At 40.5% G+C, this 12892-nt stretch overlaps 2 protein-coding genes across 5 annotated transcripts; one reads left to right on the top strand and one right to left on the bottom strand.

The window, feature by feature from the left end:
* Window positions 1-185: 185 nt before the first annotated feature.
* On the bottom strand, window positions 186-2379 carry mrpl21 (mitochondrial ribosomal protein L21). Its single transcript, XM_077523283.1, has 2 exons — window positions 1865-2379; window positions 186-1096 (listed from the first exon to the last, which is right to left on the bottom strand). The coding sequence occupies exons 1-2, from the start codon at window positions 2222-2224 to the stop codon at window positions 800-802; spliced, it is 657 nt and encodes a 218-aa protein (XP_077379409.1). The 5' UTR covers window positions 2225-2379; the 3' UTR covers window positions 186-799.
* A 586-nt stretch (window positions 2380-2965) lies between these two features.
* On the top strand, window positions 2966-12885 carry wipf2a (WAS/WASL interacting protein family, member 2a). 4 transcript variants are annotated; one of them, XM_077523986.1, is made up of 9 exons: window positions 2966-3301; window positions 3574-3614; window positions 5527-5685; window positions 5763-5874; window positions 6077-6163; window positions 6852-7502; window positions 9260-9502; window positions 9722-9823; window positions 10794-12885. In XM_077523986.1, the coding sequence occupies exons 3-9, from the start codon at window positions 5623-5625 to the stop codon at window positions 10835-10837; spliced, it is 1302 nt and encodes a 433-aa protein (XP_077380112.1). In that variant the 5' UTR covers window positions 2966-3301; window positions 3574-3614; window positions 5527-5622; the 3' UTR covers window positions 10838-12885. The 4 variants fall into 4 exon arrangements, with proteins under 4 accessions (XP_077380112.1, XP_077380111.1, XP_077380110.1 ...); XM_077523985.1 differs by having other exon boundaries at window positions 2966-3329; XM_077523984.1 differs by having other exon boundaries at window positions 2967-3301; window positions 3494-3614.
* The last annotated feature ends 7 nt before the right edge of the window (window positions 12886-12892 follow it).

Genomic DNA, 12892 nt, shown 5'->3' with positions numbered 1-12892 from the left:
TCACCGGCTGTTGACAAGCCCGTCGCTTCAGAACTAGCACGCTGAATTGTCACACAGTAGCGTCGTGGGAACGGTCACGCGAGCGCCGGCTGAATAGTCCATGTACTAGTAGTATACACTTGTTACTAGCAAGACATTTCTTGGAAGCGCTAGTATTGTATAACAAAAAAGGCCAACTACTAGTGTAGAGCTTGTTGTCCATGAACTATGGTAGTTTATTCTTTGTGGTCACGAGCAAAACATTTCAGGGTACTAGTAGGAATGTCCCAGGTGCACTAATAGAACTACTAGTAAAACAAAACTGGACAAGTTGACACATGCTACTAGTAAAACTAGAGAAGCACTCATTAAGTAGACTTAAGTAACATTACTGGTAGTACTAGTAGCATTCTGTTGTTGACAAGTCCGTAGTTTTTGAACTAGTGCACCAAATTGTCACACGCTACTAGTAAAACTAGAGAAGCACTTGGATGTTAACTAGACTTATGTAACATCACTAGTTGTACTAGTAGCATTCTGTTTTTGACAAGTCCGTAGTTTTTGAATTAGTGTGCCGAATTGTCACACGCTACTAGTAAAACTAGAGAAGCACTCTGTGTTAACTCGTCATATGTAACGTCACTAGTAGTACTAGTAGCATTCTGTTGACAAGTCCGTAGTTTTTGAACTAGCGCGCCAAATTGTCACACGCTACTAGTAAAACTAGAGAAGCACTCAATGTTAACTCGTCGTATGTAACGTCACTAGGAGTACTAGTAGCATTGTGTTGTTGTTGACAAGTCTGTAGTTTTGGAACTAGTCAGGCGAGCGCCGGCGCCAGGCGCACGCTGTTGATCCTGAGCACGGTCTGCGGCTGCACGACGATCCTCTTGCGGCGGAAGCGGTGTCGTCGCCAGAAGCGCATGTGCACCTTGGGCCACGACTGCGTCTTCTCCAGCACGGTGGCCTCCACGCGCACCAGCTCCTTGGCCAGCAGCGGCCGGCCCGCCAGCGTGAAGTCGCGCGCCCCCACCAGCAGCACCTTCTCCAGCCGCAGACGCTCGCCGCACGCCGCCGGCACGTGGCTCTCCAGCAGGATCAGGTCCTCGTCCGTCACCTGCGGGGGGCGCCGGGGAGACGCTCAATCAAGATCCTCAATGCAAAGCACTGCTTTTGTCTCAATTACATGAGGACGAAGCGCTACGTTTGCTTACATAACGTTCCTCCACTCGCTTAAGTTTGACCTAGTTCCTGGGCACCACATGCCAGAAAGTGGTGCCAAAGCACTACTTTTGTCTACACTCAACTCACCACCAGATGGCCACTGAAAAAAATAAAAAATAAAATCTCATTTATTTTTATACAATATTCATTTTTGAATCTTTCGTGTGTCTGTCCCAAGGTTATTTACTTAACTAAAATTAACTTAAAAAACAAATTCGTTAACAAAATAAAAGAAAAATGCATTTTAAAAAATGAAAACTAACTAATTGTAGGAAAAAATGTCCTTCGTTATTCATCTTTGGTAATTAATTTAATGCATGAGCCTTTGGGGATGATTTTAACTGTGATTTTAAGTAGATTTATTTTGATATGAACCGGAAAAAGGACGTTTGAAAGTCTGTCGCACAGGAGTGACGTCATCTAGCAGCAGCCAATAGAAAAAAAGCTTCAGATGGCGTATTTAAAAAAAGAATAATATTAATACTAATATTGAAACTAACTTAAATTAAGCATTTATTAAATAACAAACTACTAAAAACACAACCACACTGAAAACTAATTAAAACTAAATGTAAAAAAAAAAAAAAAAAAAACTCAAAACGAAATAAAAACTAAAATGAAAAATTCCAAAAGTATAATAACCCCGGTCTGTCCTCATCACCTTCCACTGTCGGCCGGCGATGTGCACGACGGCGAAGAGGCGGCCGAAGTCGTCCTGCTCGATGAGCCGGTTGACGGCGCTCGTCAGGGCGGCGTGCTGCCGCCGCTGCTCCTCCTCCGGCACCGGCCTCGTCTCCGGCCACGGGGGTCTGGACAGCGAGGTCACGGGCACCAGGTGGCCGCTCACGGAGCTCTGTGAGCGGCTAACGGCGGGAGGAAGGACAGAGGGTCGCGATGTCAACACGCGCCATGTCCTCCGCAGAGTCGCCATCAGCGCCATCTTTACCGGAAAGTGTTCGTCCACCAGAGACGTTCTTTCGAAGAGGATTGCCGTAAAGTGGGCGGACATCCTCACCGTCATCTCTTTGTATCGGCCGGGGAAGAAAGTCTTTTATATAAAGAATACATTATATGTATATAACATCTATATTTTACGACTCTGCCAGGTTTGGATTCCCAACAGTGTACTATGGTTGTGTTTTGCCAAGTGGTGACTTGGGTTAAATCAACGTGTCGTAAATCGGTCGCACCTGTCGCATCAACTTCGGTTCGCCGTATTTCACAAAAAACAAACAAACGTGTACCGGACAACTGTCAAAAACACCGAAATGCCGACATTTTTTGCCATAAAATATTAAATACTCTCATTTAAAAAAAGGTGTCGTCAGTGGAAGTGGAAAGTATTTTATTTATTTATTTATTTTTAAGAATTCTCGGGCCAAATAGGATCTCTGTAGATGGCTTGGGGACTGCGCATGCGTCGTCCACACGTCTCAAAAAGAGAGATTCTCAAGCAGATTAAATGTTAGTGTAAAACATTATCCGTACAGTCTGGATGCGTTTTAATTGTTACTGTTTGGTATTTATCAATGCAGATTGGAAAAAAAAGTATGAATTGGGCATTGGTTGCACACATTAAAAAAAACAAAAATAATGTTTCACCAGCACATTTGCACAGAATAAAATGAATGTTCATGCTGGTGAAACGTGATGGCGTGCAATTAAGGTCTGTATACAGTGTATATATATATATATATAATCAGCACTTTTTTTCAGTGGGTATGGTATGGTTGAATGTTTGTTTTTTTCTCCACTGCATCCACCCATCCCATCCATCTATCATTCCAGTTTCCGCGGTCCTTGAACGCACCAGCCGAGCTGCCTCCCCTCCATTTTGTGTCGCTCGTTGGCTGCCTGGCTCCGTTTCCGGGCTTGCCGAGGCGAGAAGTCCGCCGCTTGAGAAAGAAAGCGCATTAGCCGAGATGGCTCCGCGACTGCGTCAACGGTGAAACTTTTTTTTTTTTTTCTCCGCTTCACAGACAAAACTGTCGAAAAGTCTCCCGGGAACGTCGGAATCCATCGCCGCGCTCCGAAAAGGAGGACAAACGACGAGTCGTCTCCCAAAGTTGTCGCTGCTGCTGGCCGCCGACGACTGAAAGTAAACAGCTACATGCTAATGCTAAACGGTTAGCTTCCCTTTTAGCACTTTAGCTTCGGGGCTAACCTGCTCGCTGCAAGACATACGGGACGATTAGCCCACCCCTCGGGCGAACCGCCTCTGGCCGCGCAGCGGGCGTCGTTAGCCGGCTAACCTGGGTGGTGCTGTTTTGTTTTTTTTCTTCCTTGCTAGCGGCCTGTCGTTAACATTTTGCCCTCCGCCAAGAACCGAAGGATTTGCCACAACGACACTTTTTTCTTCTCTCTCTCCAGTTCACGTTGTTTTTTGGCGACTGCTTCTTTGTCGTCTTTGGGTGAGTACATTGTAGCTTACTTTACTTTTTAAACATGACAGCTGACTTTGAAGCTAACCGTCGTCCTACCTCGGTGTTGAATTAACCTGCTTAAATGTGTTGAATCGACACCAAAGTGTAACATTTATATGATGCAACATTGAGCTGTGATTTTGGCGTTAATACCGTAACATGTCGCCGCTTGTGTGCTTGGAGATACCTAGCGCGAACCGGGGCCGGAAAAGAGCACAGAAACTCGGCCACTCGCACCACTGAACCATCAGGCCCAGGACGTTTTTTTTTGTTTCTTTTTTTTTAATTTTTTTTTTTATTATCCCATAATGAGGCCATGAGTGACATATTTGGGCTCAAAGTTCGGCAGGTTGGGTTGAACGTGTCACAAGAACAACTTCCGTGTGTCTTTGATGCCTGCCGTCTCTCGTCTGGCCTGCAGGGGGCGACAAGCGGGCTCAGCTGGCTTGTGTCAACATCGGTTTAGTAAATCGATGAAGAAAATTACATCGATATTTTGACGTACGTTTTAATGGCTAAACTTGTGACTTTGTGTGCTTGCATGTCAAATCAATTTCCTCAATTTTTGTGAAGTATTAATAATATGAATAATTTGATCATCTCAATAATATCAATTAGTCATTTTGATGATCTCTTAAAGTGACCACATTACTCTAAGTAGTCCATAGAACAGCTGCAGTTATTCCTTCCTGTCAAGTAGGGCTGTGCAATTAATCAAAATTCAATTACAATTTCTATTATTGCACTCCACAATTACAAAATCAGCGTAATAGTAAAAAAAAGATTATTATTAATAATTTTTAGTTGTTTAAATATATACATTTGCACCTTGTCTTTAAAATTTAAAGTAACTAATTTGTTGAGTTAATCAATTTTGTTTCATCCAAAAGAAACTTGCATAATTAGTGTTTCAAAGAATTTGTTTTAAATTGTTTTTTACGTTGAATAATTTTATTGTTTTGTACCCCAAAAAAAAAAAATCTATATATATCATTGTACCGGAGGTGCTTCAAGTTTTTGCCAACATAAATTTATTATTATTATTATTATTATTATAAATACATATTATTGTAAATTCTTTTGGTTCAAAAGTTGTTGTTTTTTTTAAATTGGTTATTATATTTTTAGATTTTTAAACATTTTCTTGTTTTATACCAAAAAATAAATAAATCGTTTAAATAATCGTGATATCAATTATTGCCACAATAATGGTGGTTATTATTTTTACCATAATGGAGCAGCTCTACTGTCATGTCAAGTTGACAAAATGAACCACAGTTGAGTTCATCATCATGAAGAAAACGTGAAAGTGTCCCGCGGGGCATCGAGATTGCTTTCCTCTCCCGACTCGTCCACCGAGTTTCTGCTTGAGTGAGCGCGTCGCTCCGCATTCGCCAGCTCGCTCGGCCGGATTCCACAGTCGGCGAGCAACAAGAAGAAGAAGAAGAAGAAAAAGAAAAAGAAAACCTGTTTGGGGAGATGAGGAGACGGGAGTGTAGTCAGCAAGTCGTTGCATGTTGCGGCACAGGAAAAACTCAATTGTGGTCTTCTATAACAACATTTTTTTAAATGATGTAACCCCTGTGAATTTTTTTATTTTTTTTCAGCCAAGTACCCCTAAACCAGCGCAAAGAATTTCTGATTGAACGGGGGGGAAAAAATGAAAAGAAAGTACCGTCATCGTCTGATTTATTATTAAACTTTAGAACTTTTTGTATTTTTATGTGGTCTTTTGAAGTATTTGGAAAGGAAAAGCACACATATAATACATTTAAAATAAAGCAAATAAAAATTGCAGATTGAACATGACATTCTTCTACATTGCAATGTCGATTTGAATGTAATTATTCAGCCCCAGATTGTGGAATTTCTTTTTATGATTTTTTTTTTCCCCCCTCAGGAGTGGAAGCATATCACGACAGCAGAGGCACTGAGGTCCAGCGCCTTTTAAAGAAGAAGAAGAAGAAGAAGACAAAAGTGCCAAGCGAGGGACAGGATGCCCATTCCTCCCCCTCCTCCGCCCCCTCCGGGCCCCCCGCCTCCCCCCACCTTTCATGAGGTGAGTCAGCTCTCGGTCCCACGTTGGTTCTCCTCCGAGTCTTGACTTTTGTAACCCCTGACCCCCTTTCCCGGCAGGCCCACACCACCCCTCCCAAAGGCAGGGGGGCCCTGCTGTCCGACATCCACAAGGGAGCCCGGCTGAGGAAAGTGGGCGTGGTCAACGACCGCAGCGCCCCCGTTCTTGAGAGTGAGCCGCCGTCCACCCCCCCCCCCCAAAAAAAAGTCTTTATTTGGATTATTTTGGCCACTTGTGGCCCCATTTAAAAAAAAAAAAAAAAAGATACATTTCTAAAGAGTTAAACTTTATCGGGACATTTTTTCATGTGGCTTGATAAAACCATCACGTTTTTTTTTGTTTTTTTTCTTCTTCTTCTTTATGACATAATCAGGTGGAGGTCATGGAGGAGGAGGAGGCGGTCCAATGGGAAGGGGCGGCCTCTTCCAAGGAGGTGTGCCAAAGCTGCGACCAGCTGGAGGTAAAAAAAAACAAAACATTAAAAATTACATTACATGGTGCTGTGTACGTTTGTATTGATCCTTTCTATGTCTTGCTATATATCAATTTTCAAGTATATATGTTACTTAAATTCATGAAAAAAAAATGCGTTTAAATCTAAATGCAATAAAAATTCAAAACATTAAAATGTGTTTGTTAAATTGACATTTTAATAAAATAAATGTATTTATAAATTCATAATTTCAATGTACACATTGCGGTCAAAAGTGTTTTTAATTTGCGTTCATACATGATTAATGTGATCATTTTTTGTGACGTATTAACGCTTAAACTTTGACAGCACTATTTCTAATACAATTTGTAAGTTTAAAATAAAAAAATGATCAATTAGCATTTAGTTTTACTCCTAATTTCAACAAAAACCTTGAAATAAAATCCAAAATAATAAATGTATTGACAATATCATAAAAATATGTTCATGAATAACATAAAATTAATTGTGAATTCATGGAAAAAAACTACAAATGCATTTAAATTCAAATGCAATGAAAACATTGAAATGTATTTGTTACATTTACATTTTAATCAAATGTGAAGGCTAACAATACCAAATGTATTTATCCAAAACAAAAACCTTGAAATAAAATCCAAAATGTATTGATGATATCAGAAGAATGTTTCCCGACTGTACCGTTTTCGTCCCCCAGACGGTTCCTCCGGCGGCTCGGTGGGCCGGTCGGCCCTGAGGCCGCCAGGGTCGCGACCCTCGGCGCCTCGCCCGCCGTCGGGTCGCTCGGCGTCGCCGTCGCCGCCGGAGCACCAGCGCTCCCACCGGCCCTCGCTGCCCGACATCACCCGCCCGCCCAACGCCGGCTTCTCCTCCTCCTCGGGCGGCGGCGGCATGAAGCACAGCACGTCGGCCCCGCCCCCTCCGCCGCCCTTCAGCCGGGGGGGCCGCGGCAACGCCCCGCCTGCGCCCGGCCCGAAGCTGCCGGCTCCCTCGTCGTCCTCGTCGGCGCAGAAGCCCCTGCCGCCCACGCCCAACCGAGGCCCCGCCCCTTCCAGCGCCCTCAAGAACGCGCTGGCCTCCAGCCGGCCCCCCGCCGGAGGGGGCGGCTCGTCGGCGCCGCCCCCGCCGCCGCCCTACCGGATGCACACATCGCTCACCAACGGGCCGGCCCAGACGGACGGCGGCGGCGCCCCGGAGCTGCCGCAGAGGCACAACTCGCTGAGCAAGAAGCACACGGCGGGGCCGCAGGGGCGCAACCAGGCCCCGCCCCCACCGCCGTCCTCCTCGCCGTCCCTGCACGTCAGCCGGCCGCCGCCCCCCGCCAGGGAGCCGCCGGGACGCAGAGCAGGTAACGAACGCCACAAAAACACAATTTAGCATCCTGATCGTTTGATCTCTGGATGACCGAAACGGCCAAAATTCAAAATAAATAAATGAATAAAAGTGCAAATAAAAATGGATATAAAATTGAGCCATTTTCAGCAGTAAAAAAAATCATAATTTGATAGCCATTATTTTTCATGTACAATTAATACCTTTTTAAAAAGTCATTTTTCCACTTGCTGTCGCCTGATGATGACATCACGTGTGCTGAGGAAGTCGGTAACAACCAATCATGGCTCACCTGTTTTCCAGTTTTGGTGAGTAAACTGAGCCATGATTGGTCGTTAGCTACTTCCTCAACACAGATGATGTCATCATCAGTGGAAAAATGAGTTTTTAAAGGTGCTAATTGCTCAGTCAAGTATCCCTTTAAGAATTTATGGCATAAAGATATGATAATAATCAATTCATGTTTTTATGAATCAATATTGAGCTTGAAAAGGAAAATCGATTTAAAATTGATTATTCTATTAAAAAAAAACAAAAAAAACATTTCACCTGATTTAATTATTTCCCACTTTGTACAGCTGTTACCGATAAGTTCCTATTTTTATGTTTAAGACATTCTTTTAGAAATATGTTCAACCTTTGAAGAATAAACCACTCACGATATTATCTACTTTGCGGTGACATTTTCATGTGAAGACCCCAAAGCAAGGACCAAAATAAAAAGGAAAGATTAAAAATATCACCCAACAATGTTGCAATCGATACAAGTGACGTCATTTTCTCCCAATGGGATCTCAGCTGCAGTCGAACCTTTTCAAAACGTTGGATCAACGTTTGCGAGCTGCCTTTCGTGCCGGATGGCAAGAATGTTGCGGACAAGTTTCAACCGGTCGCCGGCTTGCTTTTTGTTGTTGTGTGGCAGCCAAGCCAGGCCGACGTAAACGTGATTGCAAATATTCCTTTTATGTTCAAATCACGTCAGAGCGAGCTTATGCTTGTCAACTAAAACTAACGAAAAAACTCCAATTCAAAACTTTCGTTAACGAAGCAAAATAAACGAAAATGCTTTCTAAAAAACAAACATTCACTGAAATGACATTTTATGTTTACTAAACTAAAACTATAATTTGAGCAAAAGTTTTCTTCGTTTTAGTCTTTGGCAATGAATGAATTGAATGCATGAGTCATTTGGGGATGATTTTAAATGTGATTTTAAATAGATTTTTAAAACATTTAAAAATAATAATAATAATGAAACTAAATCAACTAAAATTAAGCATTTATTAAATGACCAAAACTAATAAAAACTAACAGAACCACCCTGAAAACTAAATAAAACTAACTAAATTAAAAAAATAATAATAATAATAATACTGAAACTAAATCAACTAAAATTAAGCATTTATTAAATGACCAGACCATTTATTACCATGACCGTTTAGGAGTTGAGCTTTTAAATCAGTTTGAGATTACATTTTAAAATGAGTTCAGTTCAAGTAATGCACATTTAAAAAAAACAAAACCTAATATTGAAACTAAAACTAAGTACTTATGAAATAACTAAAATTACTAAAAACTAACAGAACCACCCTGAAAACTAGTAAATAAAAAAAAAAAAAAAAAACTAAACTGAAAAATTCCAAAACTATAATAACCCAGTATAAAACCCATATTTCCATTGTCGTCAATCATTTTCTGATATTTTGATGAGTTTTTATTTCTGTATTTATTTTGAGGTTAATAACAAACCTCCTTGCGTGCCTCATGGTGAAGCCCCCCAGGCGCCGCTTTCCAGCGCCCGCAACGGCAACCGCGACGCCCCCGCGCCGCCTCCGCCGTACCGCGGCCACAGCGCCGCCCCGTCGGAGCCCGCCGGGGGCCGGGCGGGGCCCAAGCCTCCGCCGCCGCCGTCGTCGTTGTCATCCTTGTCCCGCACGCCCGCCGGACCCCCGCCGCCGCCGCCGCCCATTCGCAACGGACACGCCGTAGTCTCCGCCCCTTCCAAGTCCATCTTGGGTGAGTCCCCGCCCACCTGCAGTTGGCAGCACGCAGCGACGTCACCGTGGAATATTTGTAGAATCGATTAATCGGATTCATTTGAATGTTTTGCCATTTTAAATAAAAATCAAGTCATTGCTGGAATGTTAAAATCGTCGATGAATTTGATAGCGTGTCGATTAATCGGTTAATTTTGGCAGCACTAGTTGCAACGTTTGCCTTCTTGCTCCTCTTTAGACGATTTTGAATCCAAGTTCCACTTCCACCCCATGGAGGACCTTCCTCCGCCGGAGGAGTATCGCCATTTCAACAAGGTCTACCCCAGCAAAAGTGGCAAGGGTAAGCAGAGCTGCGCATCGTGATCACGCAACTGTCGCTTATCAGCGCGTCTTTCATTTGGGTGCGACTCTTCCACTGCCACTGACTTGTCAAAAGTTCAGCTGTGTCTTTTTTGTGTGTATCAAGGTGATTTTAGTTCACTAAAACTAACAAAAAAAAAAACTCAATTCAAAAAACAATTTTGTTCACGAAATCAAATGAAAACGAAAATGCTTTTTGCAATGCAATTTTGGACCATGGTTATTTTAGTTCACTAAAACTAACGATAAAACTAAAATTTAAAAAACAATTTTGGATCAAGGTTGTTTTAGTTCACTAAAACTAACAAAACTAAAACTCAAAAAAACTATCTTGAAACAAGGGTATTTGAGTTAACTAAAACTAACAAAAAAAACAAAACTAAAATTCAAAAAACTATTTTGGAACAAGGTTATTTTAGTTAACTAAAACTAATGAAAACCTAAAATAAAAAAAATTGGACCAAGATTATTTTAGTTGACTAAAACTAATAAAAAAAAAAAAAAATAGGACTAAGGTTATTTTAGTTAACTAAAACTAACAAAAAAACTAAAATTCAAAAAAACAAATTTAATGAAATAAAATAAATACGAAAATGATTTAAAAAAAAAAAAAAAAAGAAAAGCTAACTGAAACTGCATTTTATGTTTACAAAACTAAAATGAACTAATTATAGCAAAAATGTCCTTCAGTTTTTGTCTTTGGTAATGAATTGAATGCATGAGCCTTTTATTATTGATATTAACTTGCAGCAGCCAATAGAAAAACACCAAAAGATGACGTTGCTCCATTGGTGTTTTTTTTTAAAACATTGTTAAACTAAAATTAATACTGAAACTAAAAGTAAACCAAAATGAGCATTTATTAAGTAATTATTTTTGATATTCACCTGAAAAATTGTGTCTCTAAGTAGGAATGTATTGATTGATTGATTTTTTGTTTCCCCTGCCAGCCATTTTGCGAGGAGCCCCTCCGGCGCCTCCAGTGGGACGGTGAACGCATGTCCGAGCTCAACACTTGAACTCATCAGCCAAGCGTCTGGTCTGTTTTTGTTCTGATGACCAGGTCCACGCACACACTCTCACATTCACACACACACACAAAAGCACCAGCCATGTGGACTTTGCGAGAAGAGAAGATTTTTTTTTTTTTTGCGTTTGGTAAACGTTTGAGGACCAAAAAAGAACAACAACAACAAAAAAAGTCCACAAGCGTCCACAAGTGCACATTCCCTCTTTTGATACACTTTTTTTTTTTTTGTCGGGTGCCAGCATCGATCTTGTGGGACACGCATGATCATGCATGAATGTGGGCTCTCTTCTCCTTCTCTCTCTTTTTTTTTTTTTTTTTTTCCAATTTTTGTTCAAGTGACTCCAGGGTGCGCTTGGAACGTCTTCATCCATGTGCCAAAAGGGCGGGTGGCGCTTAAACCAGGCCAGTTGAGCTTCACATTCCCAGGGGGGTTTGTTTGTTTTTTTTGGGGGGGGGGCTGTGAGTGTCCATTCCGGTTTGAATTCCTCTTTTCATGTTGCACAGCGGCCAGCGGAGACGCACCACGCCCGTTTTTTGCACTTCAGGTCACGACTGTGTCATAACAACAGAGCCAGCACCGAGCTTTTGGAAAAAGTGCGTTGACTGCGTCGCTCCGTCAGCTGGCTGTAAATGGAGACGTTTTTTGGAGTAAGCTGGCGTCCGTCAGCCAGAAAGTGACCATCAGCTGCTTTTACTATGCAAGAATTTGTACAGGTCGTAGTTGCTAGCAGCTAACATAAAAAAAATATATATGAAAAAGAAAGAAACACTAAAGTGCCAGAGTATGTAGAGGACGGAGTGTCTTTTTTTTTTTTTTTTTTTTTCTTTTGCTTCACTTTATGTGGAAGCGTATTGCATTCACTTGAAAAAAAAATCCTGTTTTTCTTTGTTTTTTTTGTTTTTTTTCTGTTTTTTTTATATATATATATTTTTTCTGTTTTACTGAATATTTTTTGCTGTCATAAAAAATATTATGAAAAACAAAAAAATATTCTGAAAAACAGGAGTAAAAAAGTATTCATAAAACGGAGGAAAAACATTATTTAAAAAAATAATAATTGTTTTGGAATATTTTTTTCTGTTTTCTTTTTTATATATATTTTTTTCTGTTACACTGAACATTTTTTGTCATAAAAAATATTCAGAAAAACAGGAGGAAAAAAAATAAGAAAAATGAGGGAAAACATTCAAAACAGGAAAAAAAATTATCTTTTGGAATATTTTTTTTGTTTTTTCTTTCTTTTTTTCCCCTGTTTTACTGAATATTTTTCTCTTTTAAAAATATTCAGAAAAACGGGAAAAATGATTCAGAAAAACAGGAGGAATTTCTGAAAAACAAAAATATATGTTTTGGAATTTTTTTTCTTTTTTTTTTGGGAATAATGTGTAATTGTTCCTCCTTTTTTCTGTTTTTTTTTTTATGACAGGAAAAAATATTCAGTAAAACAAAAAATTCAGAAAAACAAAATAAAAAAAATTACTCAAAAAACAAAGCTCCCAAAAAATTGGTCAGAAAAACATTAGATTTTGATATATTTTTTTTCCAAGTGAATGCAATACACTTCCGTAACTTTAAATGATCATTAAGCTTAAAAAGAAAAAAAAAAGGAATCGACAAGATGAAGAAAAGAAAAAAAACACACACATTGAGATGCAGCGCCACCTGCTGCTCGTCAGTTGCCTTACACGTCTTGTCCCATAACGGTACCTGTGCTATTTTTTTTTTTTTTTTTTAAAGAAATATATTGAGTCTATTTGCAAATGTATATTTCCACCATAATCCTAGCTACTATTGATCTATTTTTTTTTGTGCTGTACAAAGAGTGTAATATAGCAAAGTTGTAACGAGGAGCTGCGCACGCACACACATGACATCATCATCATCATCATCATCATCAGGGTCATGCCAGTGTCACGTTGGCCGCCTCACGGTTTTTCCTGTTAATCGGCCATCTTTTTATCACTTGAAAGGGTTTTCAATAAATATATTCCTGTTGGGGAAAAAAAGGGGACCCGAAG

Source organism: Festucalex cinctus, chromosome 6 (genome assembly GCF_051991245.1).
Source record: "Festucalex cinctus isolate MCC-2025b chromosome 6, RoL_Fcin_1.0, whole genome shotgun sequence".
In the NCBI taxonomy this organism is placed as follows: Eukaryota; Metazoa; Chordata; class Actinopteri; order Syngnathiformes; family Syngnathidae; genus Festucalex; species Festucalex cinctus.
This window is presented reverse-complemented; position numbering and strand designations above follow the sequence as displayed.

Excerpts from the sequence above, each read along its gene's own strand:
- mrpl21 (XM_077523283.1), bottom strand. The coding sequence starts at position 2,224 with ATGACGGTGAGGATGTCCGCCCACTTTACGGCAATCCTCTTCGAAAGA. Across the intron at positions 1,097-1,864 it reads TCGCCGGCCGACAGTGGAAG|GTGACGGACGAGGACCTGAT; the intron begins GTGATGAGGACA and ends CGCCCCCCGCAG.
- wipf2a (XM_077523986.1), top strand. The coding sequence starts at position 5,623 with ATGCCCATTCCTCCCCCTCCTCCGCCCCCTCCGGGCCCCCCGCCTCCC. Across the intron at positions 7,503-9,259 it reads GCCGCCGGGACGCAGAGCAG|CCCCCCAGGCGCCGCTTTCC; the intron begins GTAACGAACGCC and ends CTCATGGTGAAG. Across the intron at positions 9,824-10,793 it reads CCCCAGCAAAAGTGGCAAGG|CCATTTTGCGAGGAGCCCCT; the intron begins GTAAGCAGAGCT and ends TTCCCCTGCCAG.